Genomic DNA, 14176 nt, shown 5'->3' on the forward strand with positions numbered 1-14176 from the left:
GATGGAGAATAGCTCGCTCTTATAACACTATCTTTGTAAAAGCATCAATTGGAACAGATTAATAGCAAGAGCTCAGAAATGACAGTGAAGACTGGTACAGGATTTCCATTTTTCACTAACCCTTTTCAAAACTCACTTGCTACGCTTTGTTCTATTAGCTTACTATTTCTAGAATACTGAGGAACAAACAACAAAAAAATTATGCAGAAGAACTTAAACAGAGAACAAGTGACTGTTTTACGTTCAGCTAAAGCCTCAAAAATAACACTTTTACATTTTCTAGCATAGACTCTCAAACCTAATGTGACCTCGCAACTATAAATTCTTCACCAACCACATTTTTCCTTTGGTGTTGGGGCATTTTCCTCGCCGCAACTGACAACTAGAAAATGAAATTAAAAAAATTACATCAGTTTGCTGCTTTGTAGTCTTTATATCACTTTCAAAATTCTAAACACCGAGAAAGTAAAAATAAAACAATAAAACTTGCAAACAGGACTTGATTCTACTACATCCTCAAGCCTTATTTCCTCTTCTAGAGCTTAACACTGAACGGCAAAAACAGTCCAAAAAAGTTGAGTAAGGAAGAAGTTATAGGAGAAGGAAGGAAACTGCCTATACTTCTTCCCCTGTTTTTGCGGTGTTCTAAGAACCTAACGATTTTGTAGCAACCTCATTCTTCCAGTGGCTGTGCCCCTCTCAATCCATTTCAGGATCACATTTGTTTTGCAGTGTGTATAGTTAACTCCATAATTAAACCCAACTGTGAATTACACAGATGTTTGCAGCAGGACACAATTAACATCTGTTTGAGCTTCATAAATATTTTAGTGACAAATGAAAAACTAATAGCAAGAACATCCTGGGACAATTCTACAGTGCATGGGTAAGACTCCATGTGCTACACGTATGTAACATATTCAGTGCCTCCAACAAACTTCCCAGAAGCAAGGAGCAAGTCTCCTGTGCAGAACAAATAAACAATAGACGCATCTGCTAAGTGAAACTGTCACCTTTGCAGAACACTAGACGGACTGCACATGTACAGCAGATCCCATTATTCAATGGCTGAGGCGCTAGAGCACATGGGCTGTGCCTGACAAGATACAGTAAAATGGCTCACTAAATGAGAAATTCATCACTTAGTCACCATTATTTTAAACAGCATCTTCTGAAGGCGACACTTCATGCTTGCCAGCCATAACAAGTTACCATCTAGTAGTAGCATTTTCAACCTCACTGGAAAACTGCACACCTTCAGATCAAGTTTCAGAGCTCTTATACAGAATTTCTATTAGTTCTATCTGTAATTTTTCCAGCATAGCTAAAGATTGCAAGCTGCAATTCTTCAAAGAAAAGATCTCTGCAGCTACCATGGTGGATGAATACATCTCAGTATTACAAAGATATCAGGAGTATGTTTCAGTATGCAAGGCAATAACATAAGAGTGTTGAAAATATCACCAACTATATAACCTAAAAAATGTGGAAAAGCATATGTTTTACTATATTAGACACATGATCTTCAGCCATTATTATAGAATGAAAAAATGTGTTCAGATCTTTCCCACAGCAGCACTCCCCTATAACTTAATCCGAAATAACTCATTAGCATCCAAGTAAGAAGGCTGGGGTGCTACATTTTTTGTATTTTCAATTTAAAGTAACACATTGTCATATTAAGTATTTTTCTCTTTCCCGTAAGATTTTGCTTGTTTTCTCTCCCAACATGTTCTAAAACAATAGCAGGCAACTCACCTGACTGGTTTCTAAGTTCAACTCTTGTTTCTCCTTCTCTATTTGATTCTGTTACTTCACAGCTGTAATTTCCAGCATCTGCTTCTGCACTGTTAAGCCTGAGAGAGGCAATACCCTTGGATAAATCCGCCTGAGATACAAAGTTAGCTGATGGAACTGTTTCATCTCTGAAAAACTCCTGTCTTGTTCCATCAAAAGAAAAAATTACTTTTCCTTTATTTTTCCATGTAACAAACATGGCACTTGCATTGTTCTCCTTTAGATTAGTCACATTGCAAGGTAAAATGACAGTTTTATTACAGTCAGTTCTTTCAACAACGTCTGTCACACTAAACACCAACTGGGCAGAACCTACAAAGAAAAAGGAAAATTGACACATTCAGAATTATTTCTTAATATACAAAAGAAGAAAGAAAAAACAGTACATGACTTCGCAAAACAAAACAAACTCTCCCGCAAAACCACAAAAAGAGAACCGTGCTTTAACGGAGTAATAAAAGAAGGAAAAAAGGCATTATTGTTATTCTACCGCAGCCCCTCTAACAGACCTGGCCATTCTCGCATCCATTTAATGTACAGATACCATAAGCTATCATAAATTTAAAAACAAAAAACAAAACAAAAAAAGAGTAATAAAACTTTGTGCTGCCACTTACTTGGACACTTCCCCTAAAATACCATATGCAGAAATACCTCATTAAGGCCTGGTTTCTGCAAAGCATACAAATAACATTAACTACAGGTTGTCTCACTGATGTTCAAATTTTTGTTGATGATCACACAGGTATCTAAAAATGGAGGAGGTCCACGCATCAGCTCCACACATGCATCCTTTACAGTTTGTTAAGGGGGGGGGGGGGGGCGGGAAATTTTACTTTTACACTTCTGAGCGAAGGCAGGCAGGGCAACTTAGTCCATAAAGGTTTGTCATTTGTTCCTTCTTGTCTCTGAAGGTGGAGCCAAATGCCCATAGGTTTAGATCGTTTCTTGTAAATTCTCTTTTCCTTTCCGATGGAGGAGATGCACACACAATACCATATATTAAATAACATTATTACTTACTTAGTATTTGAGTCTATACACAGTAGAATTGAAAATGAAGAATTTGTAACAATAAGTGATCTGTATTATAAATCATTGTGATTAATGCTACCAGCAATAGCATTCAAGGCAGGTAATGAAAAAATCAGCACCACACAGGATTATGTTACCTCTGATGGTTTTTACAGTTTCCCTCCCACATGGCACCACAGTTCTAAAACAGTGGTACTGACTGAACATTGTTTCAAGAAAGACATAAATCCTATGTCAAGATTTTATCTGAAATGAAGACATGTTCATCAGTTCTTGAGAATACCAAAAATTATAACATCACTTATAAATAAAATAAAAATTACATCAGAACGTTACATCAGGAACCAGAAGAAGGTTAATTAAACTAACTTGACTGCAAAATATGAAGGTTTTGAATCCTGTATTTTCTTTTTCCTCGTTTGTGTGAAATCATAAATTAGTTGAATAGCTGTCCTAACAGTCATTGCTCCCTGAAGTCTCAGTGATATTAATGATTCAAAATGTTTGACTATATCCACCTGATAAAACCAAATATGGGAAAAGCTATGTACTGTAAAACAAGACCACAACCTCTAATACTGTAAGCACACAGACTTACAAACAGGTGTAGCTCCAGTGACTTCAGAAGACCTACTGGTATTCACATATCTAAACCAGGTCAGAATTGTGATATGTATTTGATGATCAAATTCAATTAGGGGAAGAAGAGGGAAAAAGAAAAAAAAAAAGCAATAAAAGTTGTGTCACTATTTGCAGTAGCTCAATTTTTTCAAAGCAACAGTCTCAGATGAAATTTAAAAAGCACTGATACTTGAAACATTGCTTTAATATTCTCACACAAGTCACTGGATTACTACTGAATATCAAAAGCTTATAATAAACAAACTAAATACCCATGATGCATGACAGCACGTAACAATGAAGAAAGAATTATTCTCTGGTTTACTCACTGTGTTGCATTTTTTAAACTCTACCTCAAAGAATAAAAGTAACAAAAGCACAAAGGGAAACCCCAAACCATGCACTAATGAAAAATAAATGCACACAATTAAGAGCTGTAGTGATTCAGTTGTTCTTCCTGAAACAAACTTCACATCTGTTTCAATACTACGTCGCGATAGAAGGTTTCTGAGTGTGGGGTTGCTGGGTTTTGTTTTGGGGGGGGGGGGTTTCTCCTTTAGAGCTAGCACATTTACACTTCATAGGAAGAATTTATTCTCCACTGGCTCCATCACTGAGAAAGGTGATTTTCAACTAAAGGAAGCAACTATACTTCCAAGTATTTACCAAAACAAATAAAAAACCACCATCTTGAAGGAATTAAAATAAATTGATCATGCTTTTCTATTAGCACAGAATGGCAGGAAGCTGTAAATTACTGATTCCACGGGTTTGCTGTTGTGTACTCTATGAGAGCTGGCATATTTTGCCTGAAGTCAGTTAAGAAGTACTCATGTGAACTGCTCCACCAGCAGAGTGCTGGGGAAATAATGACGAGCAGGCAGCACACAGGCACCAACAGAAGCATACAGATAAGTATTTGTGGGTTTTGTCCTCTGCAAATATAACTGCTTTAGTAAAGAGGTTGTGTGGCTGCTACCTCACTAAGGGAACTTGACTGCTTACTACAGATGATATTTCCACTATCAACTTCTGACATCTTTCTTGTGGTATATGGAAGTCATCATTTGGCAAGAGCTGTCAAATCCTGCAGGCAGTGGACTACTTAGGTGGGCACCTAAGCTCAAACTTTCTCATGCATTATCAGCTTAGAGGCGGCACGTTAAGGTGACAATTTTGGAGCCTTACACTAAGCAGTTTGGGGGGCCTGCTTCTGAAGAATATGCGGTTGTGAAACTGCCACAGAAAGGTTGTTTCAAATTATATATGCAGGAATATTGCACATTATGTCAGAATTGGCTAAGCTTGGTAGTTGCCCCTGATGGACACCTGCCTTACTATAAAACATGCTAGAGATGCTTTGCAGTCAGTGAGAACATCCTCAGCATTTAAGCTGGTCTACTCCTAACTCAGGAACCCAGACATGAATTTAGATACTAGCTTTAAACATGCAGGTTTAGATGTGCTGCTTACAGACGGAAGCACAATCTAGCATCTGCACCTCAGCAAAAGCGTTGTAATTTTTTTAAGTCTCCCTCCCCCCACTGAGTTTCTTCTTGAGGCACAGAGAAGTAAGAGGTTAGACTGGGAGATATCATTTACACATCACTGACACGCAAACTTTTGAAGATCAAGAAACGCCGAAACAGAAACTGTACAGCAGACAGCCAGCTTGATCAGCATTACCTCTTCAAGAAAGTACATTAAGCTAAGCTGCCCTAACGCTACTAAGCACAAGCCGACGAGCAGCTTTGCGCTGGTCACGGCGTCCCTCCTCTCTCTCCCTCGCCAGCTTCTGCAAGCAGCAACCCACCCCCAAAACCGGGGGCGGTGTAGCTAGCGGTGGGGCGTGGGGCCGGAGGACACCGCCTGTCACCGGCGACAGCCGGGAGCTGCGCGCAGCGGCGTTGCGAGCCCCCACGCCGAGCGGCGGGAGCTGCACACCCCTCCCGCCCCGGTTCCGCGGCAGCAGGGCGGGCAGCTGCCGCCGCGCTCCGCTCGCCCCGCCGCCTCACGTCCCGCGGCCCCATGTCCCCAACACCCGCCCCGCCGCCAGGGCGACACCCGCCCCTCCCTCTCCCGCGCGCCCAACGGCTTGCGCGGGCTAGGGGAGGCGGCGCTGCCCTCCTTCCCTCACACTCACGCACTCCTCCCGCCCCCTGCGGCCTCGCCGGGGCCAGCGGGGCGCCTGCACCAGAGCCCGTTTGTAGGCGGGGGTGGACAGGAGGCGTCTCGGGCCCGGCTGCCGGAGCCCCGGCCGCAGGGGTCGGGACGACGAGGGGAGAGAGCGAGAGAGAGAGAGAGAGAAAGGGCGGCAAGAACTCACCGGCGCCCGCGGCGCTGAGCAGCACCCAAGCGGCCAGCAGCCACATGGCGGAGCGGCGGCGGCAAGCGCGGCCAGGCAGCCCGAGAGCCTCCGGACCTGGTCGCCGCAGCGGGCCGGCGGGCAGCTCCGCGCAGGGGGCGGGGCGCCCGGGGGAGGAGGGGGCGTCCCCCCGCCGCTGATTGGCTGTGCCCGCTGGTGCGGGGGTGGTGACGCGCGCCGCTGCTCCCCGCCTCCGCCGCCCGGTGACGAAGAAAGCCGCCTGCTGCCGGGTGTTGGTCCGTCGCTGCCCGTCCGTTCGCCGCAGCGTGGGGCGTTGCCCCGGGCAGCGCACGGCCGGGGCGCAGGGGGCAGGCTCGGCGCTTCGGGCGGGGAGCTGGCCCCGTTTACTTCCTCCTCCCGGGGAAACCGAAACGGCCCGCGGGAATAGCTGCAACAAACCTCGGGTTTTGTTTGTTTGTTGATTTTCTTTAAAATAGTTATCGGGACTCATTTCCCTTGAGCTCTGGTGTGGTGATGTTTCGTTTCGGTTTTCTCTGCATGCACAGGTCGTGGCTTGAGTAACGGCTGACGTAAAATGGCTGCCTAACATGGCCGGGGCTGCGAGGAGGAAGGTGCCGAGCCTAACAAAAGGGGGAAGCGTTGATGGGACGACTCCCCGATCGGGGAATCGATTTTGAGCGCGGACCAATCCCCCATAGGGGGGGGGCTTCCCCTCCCGCCAGCAACGCTCGAACGCCCTTTCGCCCTCTTTCCGGCGGCGGCTGCCCGAGAGGCGGGCGGAGAGAGGGGGAGGCGGGCGGAGAGAGGGGGTGGCGGGCCCCTGCGGTTCGCCGCTTCCTTTGCTACTGATCATCTGGCATTGTACTCGCCCCTCATGCAGAGGAGGGGAAGAGAGCGGTGTCTCCACCTCGTTAAAAGCCTTATGCGAGCCGCCGGCCCCTCAGACCCCCTCCTGCCAACCGCCAGCTCCACAGCGCTGGCCCTTTAGAGGTCGTCAGGGTGGTAACTACATACAAATGAAATAAGTTTTTAAAGATGGAACAAAGCACAGAAGAATTCATAAGTGATCTGTTGTCGTCCTTCAATTAAAAGCGAGGATGAATGCTCTCTTGACCTCCTTTCTGCATCTGCAGTAATACCCATTTGACTATTTCAGCAATGTTTCAACTTTTTTTTTTTCTCCAGAAGTAGCCCTCTTTAGGACTTTTTTTAATGGTAGAATTGTCTCAAATTTTGGATCTATAAATACTTGAAGCCTAACTGCGTACTTTGTTCTCAGGCATACATGTTGGTGAAGCATTAAAAAAAGGATTTAAATATATTTGGGGAACACATGCACACACACATACACATAAATATTTTTAAAAGTCCCAAAGTTCAACAGGGGACAAAAGCCAGTGCAGAATCAAAATTCAACAAGAAACTGTATTTCTGTATTTTTAATGTCTTGCATGGTTTTACTACTTTTTTTTTTTTTTCCTGCCGCATCAATATTGGCTTGTGTGGTTCTCCCCCCGCCCTTGAGGCTCTATTCTCTTAAATTCTCCCCAGCCCTCCTTAAGTGATCCGTGGATACTCATGCCTCAACTACCGCATTTGTTTTCTCCAGATGCATTTGTTTTCTCCAGATACTCATAAAGAACACAGACATCCTCCAGTATTCAAGTTCAGTAAAAGCCTGGAGCAGCGGGAGCCATCTGACTCCAGAAACGATGGAGGGGGCTGGTATGAAGCAGCTGATCCTGCCTCCTGCCAGACTGATTCAGATGATGTTCTCTGGAGGCCAGAAGAAACAGGCTGGGGCGGAGGATAGTAGGGAAGGCATGTCTGCTTCAGCTGTAGCTCATGCATCTCTGCCCAGACTCACTGCTGGCACATTGAGAGCCGCAAGCGGGCGTTGGGGACAGGGTCAGCTCTGTGGGGAGCTGCGCAGCATGTTATCTGTAAGAAAACTGGGTGTGCTCTCCTCCGGCTACACAGATGAGAAGGCTACAGCTGCAGCACACGTTTGTCGCTGTTACTAAGGTAGCATGTAACACACCCACGCTAGCCTAAAAGCAAAACGGCGCGCATGGCAAACTTGACAAATCCAGGAGTCTTGCGTGAGCGAGCGTTGCTTTGTGTCAGGTGCTGCCTCCTATATTACTGAACCAGCTTTCACAAATCCCCAAAAGATAACTCTCTGTGCATGCTGTTTCCCTGATTTTTTTCCCCTGATCTGCAATACTTCGTCTTGTAATGCTCTGCCTTCTGCTGCTGAGAAAGATTGGCTATGCCTCTGCTTGCTGACGGTTTCAGGAAGCAGGCTTGTACAGCACAAGGCAGTTCAGATGCTTCTGATGCCTACTGAGAGAAAGGTTCTGCTTTCCTTTCTGAGCCAAGTATGCCAAGCAAACCCTGCTGTAATAGAAGAGCTGCGTGCTTTTAACCCCTTTTTCTAACATCCCTGTGACCATTTCCCTCTCTTTTTGCCGTGTGGTACTGCGTGCCTCTCTCCACCCAGTGCATGCATGCTCTAGAAGCTTGCACAGAAACACCTCTCGGAAGCTGTGGAAAGAAAGGACAGATCCATCTCTGACTTGCATATTGGGTCCAAGTGCTTCAAAAGAAGTAGGTCATGTATTTTGAAAATTGTGCATGAGTTCCTCACAACTTCCAAGACACACTTTTGGCCTTTAAATTAGGCAACTATTTTATTACCACTCCTGGGCACTGATCTCCCATTTTATACCAGTTTACGGCTCTTTGGAGCACTCTTGATCATTATCTGCAGTCAGCAAAAGTGGAGCTGCAGCAGGTGTGAATAACATACACAAGCCAACATGCAGGAGGCAGCGACTGCCATGGCTGGCAGGAAAATGCTGAAGAGTGATGTAAAAGCCTGCGTGCCTAAAGCAGAAGGCGTCTGTAGCTGTGATTTGTGACACTGGCTGTGAGAGCTGCCTCCCTCAGCAAGAACTGCAGTGGCCAGACCTCCATCTGTGTTCCTGGACTTACTCGACGTACATATCACAACACTCGCAGAAAACCATCCATACCCAGAAGTCACAAAAGAGCAGCAAAGTGAAGAGTAATACTTTGTTCTCCCTCAAGCACAGCGAAGCATTTGCAAAGGAGCCTGTTACCCCTTTCTTTTTTGATCTGGAAACTGAGGCATGCCAAGGTTAAATGAACTGACTAAGGTTGCATAATTAGCCAGTGGCAGAGCTGAGAATAGACTCCGTATCTGTTTCTCCAGGCCAAGGAGCTAAGTCTCAGACCCTCTTGGGGGCATAGGCAGGCTACCAAAACTATATATCACAGCTTTATAGAATATGACATGTTTAGAACAGGCTCAACCCTGAACTTACTATAGTTCTTAAAAAAAAAAAAAAACACAACTGAAAAAAAAAGAAAAAAAGCAACAATATTTTCTTCTTATGAGAGATCCTGCCTGGGCAAGAGGGTAAAACTGGGATTCAAGTGACATTTATAAATATTAATGGCCGTCTAAGTACTAGCACATTAAAAAAGTTCCCAAAGACCAAAGCCTGAATTAACTTTGAGTAATAGTTGCTGGAGACCTAGTTAAAAAACTAATAGTTTTTCACAGACCTCTGTGAAAAAGTGTTAACCTTTCACAATTGTCTGGCAGGGCTAAAATGCATTTTCCCTGCATTTCAAAACTAACTATTTCAGGGAGATAGCGCTTCTTTCATGCCCCCCCCCCCTTCCACTCACTCTCTTTCTACTCCGATTGTGTATCTGAATGCATTTTTTTGCATATCCATTTTGATTTTGTGCCCTCTGTTCACCTGCGCTGTAGCTGCTGGGGTTTCATCACACGACTGACTGACTTACCCCTTCAGTGACTTAGTGGCCACTGCAGACCCAGCCTGTGAGACGCTCTCCTGCCACCAGGGCTGCTGAACTCGGCCAGAAGATTTGCAGTTGAGGTCACTGAACAGCCGCTACGGGCCACTGCCCGAGACAGCGAGGTACAGCCACTGTCCTGGGTGTTACCTGCAGCTGCCCGCCACGTAAATGAGGCTCCTGGAGAACTGGATCAGATTATCAACAAGCTTAAAGAAATTGTATCTTACAGTATTTAGGTGGTGAAGACAGTGGTCTGCTTTCACTTATTTTGCCCCTTCCAAGAAAGTTCTCGAACAGTGAAACAGTATGTGTCATGCCAGGGAATGGTTCAGTTAAGCAAAAACTGGTATTTTCTACTTGGTTCTCAAGGGCAGTTCCAGAAACCTCTTGTTTCAGTCAAGGTTCTCTCAGAGAGAGGGAGGTCAGTTATTCTAAAATATTTAAGAAGAAAGGCTCATATCTTTAAAGCTGTTTAAAGACATGACTTCCCATGCAGTGTAAGTCAGAATCCCTTTTGATGTCAGAGAGAATCAGGTGGGTCAGTCACCTAAATACCTTCACAAACCTGGCCTTAGCAGCTTTCATTAGTGCGTTGGCAGATCTCTGAGCACAGAGAACCCGATGTCCCCCGCATTACAAGCATTTGTTAGCAATGCACCTATTAAGTTCAGTTAGACACAGCATGGAGCATATCCCAGCCATGGCTGGCTCTTAGCCAATCTGTCCTCCCCAGAGGCACCTACCAGCCCAGCCCAGCTGCCATCCAAGTTTTGCAACCTGCAAGTACAGGCCCAGGGCAAAACAAGTGCCACTGCCTGCATCAAAACAACAAAATCTCTTCCCTCTATCACAGCCAGCAGAAAGGAGGTCTGTGCCTGCTCCCCCTCTGCACCGCGGCAGCCGCAGGGGTGTCCCCTATGAAATACACCCACGGGCGCGAGGCGGTAACGTCTTGTGAGCCGTCTGGAGAGGCACCCATGCCGGCTGGCTCTCCTGTGCCTGCAGACTGGCCGGCTGCCTTCGGCCGGCTCAGGCTGAGGCCTCCCAGGTTGCCTTGACATGGCACGCTCTCAGGGTGGTCTTGCGCTCTCTCCTCTCCCTCCTCCTCCCTAGCCCCAGCCCAGTCTGCTGCTGTCTTTCACAAAATCCATAGAAATGTAATTACGATGGAGATGTCTGCCTCTAGCGATTTTTTTTCTTTGGAAATAATTATAATTTGCTGTGGCAGTTAAAAACTTATCAGCGTAGACAGATGACAGACAGCACAATCACATAAGCTTCCCTCTGCGAAAAATAAAGCTAAATCCCATTTATCATCCTAGTTGGGAACAAAGGGCCTTCCTCTGAAGAGCCAGGCTGTGAAAACACAGAGAGAAGGCTGTTACGCTCATGGAAGAAATTTGTGGTAGGTAACCAAGCACAAGGAGTCCATTTGCAGCAGGATGGTGCTGTGGTAATTACAATAGTACCACTACTTTCATCAGAAGACTACCTGGCTAGCGACATACCACCCCGTTCCGAGGCAGTGACTGAGGTCCCAAGAGGTTAATTAAGGGGCTGGAAGCCACATGGGCCTGAAGAGCGACTGTACCGCAGACACAGAAAAATGCAAACATATCCCCATGGTGTCCGTAAGGGCTACTTGCATTGGGATCTAAAGCTGGATGCAGATCACTTATCCCTAGAGCAAGTCATTAATTGCCCTCTCCCAGCGAGCAGAAAGCTTTTAATTCCTAGGTGTATCTCCAAGGCACAAAGTCTGCCAGAGCCACCTTTCACGGGACGGCTGGCACGCCATCCCCGGGAGGAGCCGGTGCCCTCTCCATTCCTCTTCCTAGCAGAGCCCGGGCAAGGACTGTGCAGCCCTTGTCCTCCCTTCATCTTGGTTTTGTGGCTCTCGTCCTCCAGCAGCGCAGGATAATCCAGCCACCCTGCCCACAGTCCACATACACATTTTTTTTTCCAGATGATTTTAACATCTGGCCTCTCTTTGGGCTGAATAAGTTTCTGATGGCATGTGGGGTTTCTGATGTTTCTGAGTCGGGGAGGCCAGTGGGAGGGCTTCTCTGGGTACTAACTTAAAATGTTTAAACAATTCATAACCATTCCTGAGAGATTTTTAAGAAAATGAAAGCTGGGCGAGGAGAATGGTTGTCCTGTGGAAGTTGTTGACTACCCAGTACATGCAAACAGATGACAGCCTCAAATTCCGTGGGATATGCTTGGATCTGATGGTATTTTCGTAGGCACAAAGAGAAATATTGTTAGCATGAAAGCAGTTGTTGCATGGGGGAGGGCTGAGAAGGGGATGGAGAGGGGGAGGATGGGAGAGATAAGGACAGAGGAATACCAGGAACAGAACTGCAAAAAATTGTTTTCTGTACCTCTAGTTCCCAGGATTACAACCAACCTTCAACAAATTCACTAATTGACATGCCTCACATGCAGCCACATTAATGTCACAACTATTTCACTTGGCCCAGCGCATGCATTTCATTGATAAACTCTTCTGCCTTTGCAGAAGAAATTGCATGAAATTGTGGACGGTTTCTACTTTTCTTTTTTTTATTAAATAGTCTTCTTGGCTCCCAACAGCTTTCCCTGGTTAGATTTCCCCTTCTAGCTAAAAAAAGAATGAGACTGATCTCTTCTGACAGCTGTGAAATGGTTGCATATTGTGTACGTTTTCTTGATGAGCTTGCATGAAATGGAATTTGGTTTTCTTTTGATGGATACACCACTTTTAGCACAATGTCCCCGCAAAATTAGCAAGTGCTTCATTTTTTTAGAGAATTTTTATGTGCATGTAATGTCATATATGCCATTTCTATACAGCATTATGAATAGTGCATAAAGCTGCTTGAATGGGGAAACGGAACTGATTGAGGAATGTTTCCCCAGTGAATGTGCACTATGCTTTGTGATGGTGTGCAGTTTGCTAATGACAAAGCTTCGGTTGATGGCAAAAATTCCACGAGACGCAGGTTTTAATTCTCACCACTTCCCAGGGCCAAATTCAGGTGCTGGATAACTGGCCATGCTGGGCCTGCCCTAAGAGCCGTTTAGCTCCGTGTCCTGCAATGAGAGTGCCCAGACATGGATGCCTGGGGAAGAGGACAGACATATGCAGTAGTTCTTACTTTCTTGCTTCCTCAGCCTCCAGTCTTTTTTAGCTCAGACTCCCTGAGCTCCTGGTTTCTGTGTATTTTAGAGCCCACAATGGAGGGAGAGAGAGAGGAGGTGCAACTTCCACTGAAGACAACAGATACTACACTGAAAAGCACCGTGGGTGAATGTGATTGCTCTGACTTCTTGTATGGTTGTATGCATAAGCCTCAGCCTACCCTGTATTTCAGGGTAATGCTATTATTAAGAATAAAATCAATGAACGACAAAGGAGATGTTCCAAGACAACAAGGAAAAGGCAAAAAATTAATATAAAAGGGTAATATTATATGAGATCTTTAATATTATATGAGATAAAGTGGCTGGCGTTCTGCTATTCTCTTGTCCAATGTTTAATTTAGCCACAAAGGTCTTTTTCGAAATTATAGTCAAGAGACTTCAAAGGGGAGGTAAGGGGCAAGGAACCTATTCTCTCTTGAAATTAAAAGCTTTTGTGAGGTGGAGGTGGGATCATTTAATTCTTTCTCTGACAGGATCAAATTCAAATGTAAGAAACACTAAGTACTGGAATAATTAGCAGAGTATTTTGAGTTTAGTTATTATGTACCCTTGGCCTGCCTGTTTGGTGAAACTCTTCAGTACTGGTAGGAGCCGCTAATGGGGAATCACAGGCTTTGTAGGCTGCAGCAAGACCACCAGCTGAAGCTGGTTTAACAGTGGATGGCCAGCAAAAAACTCACCTGTGCCTTCCTTTCCTCTGTTTCCCATTCTGTGTCTTCCCAAGGGGCTGCTGAGCCGACTGTGTGGGGTGGGCGGGCAGAGGGGTCTCCTACAGGATTATTTTTCAGCCTGATTTGTGAGCTGTTCCAGCTCATCACACTGCTTGTACATTGGCAACTCGTGTGGGGGAAATGGCGGAAGGGTGCGGAGGAGGAAACAAAATGGGCAACTGAACCTACCCCACAGCAGCTGCTTGGTCGATCAGCTTAAGCCAGCATTAAAGGTGACGTCCCAGGGCTCTATGTCTGGTTTTCCCTACCGCGACTGTCAGCAGAGTGCTGTGTCTCCAGACAGGCTTCGTTCCCAACGCCTACCTGTACAGCCGAGGCTTTCAGAGCTGGTGTAGGCAGTCCACCAGGCATTGCTGTCTCCAGCTTGGTGGATCTCCATGGAGCCAGGAGTCTTCCCAGGCAGACTGGCCCAGGGCATGGAGACATATGGTTGGTCTGCGGCTCTGGGGCAGGATGCCAGGGATGCAGGCAGCGCTCCAGCTGAACCCTAGCTTGAACTCTGCAACTGGCTTGTTTCAAGTACAGCATTTTGGCCTCATCATGTGGGCATTTTTCCACGTGAATTTGATTACACAGGAGTATTTTCAATGAGCTCGTCATCACAAGTCTTCAGTTTGGAGTAGGG

The 14176-nt window shown here is 45.8% G+C and overlaps 1 protein-coding gene across 1 annotated transcript in view; it reads right to left on the reverse strand.

Annotated features, from left to right (window-relative positions):
• The window catches only part of CD47 (CD47 molecule), a gene marked incomplete at its 5' end in the record, with an annotated part of 30327 nt that extends 16397 nt beyond the window's left edge, over window positions 1-13930 (reverse strand). Inside the window, 6 exon segments of the mRNA XM_082006753.1 lie at window positions 335-382; window positions 1759-2109; window positions 5780-5902; window positions 5905-6172; window positions 13501-13559; window positions 13855-13930. Of these exon segments, the coding sequence (XP_081862879.1) occupies window positions 335-382; window positions 1759-2109; window positions 5780-5902; window positions 5905-6172; window positions 13501-13559; window positions 13855-13930 (925 nt within the window).
• Between the last annotated feature and the right edge of the window lie 246 nt (window positions 13931-14176).

Source organism: Phaethon aethereus (genome assembly GCF_964289735.1).
Source record: "Phaethon aethereus genome assembly, chromosome: 1".
Classification (NCBI taxonomy): Eukaryota; Metazoa; Chordata; class Aves; order Phaethontiformes; family Phaethontidae; genus Phaethon; species Phaethon aethereus.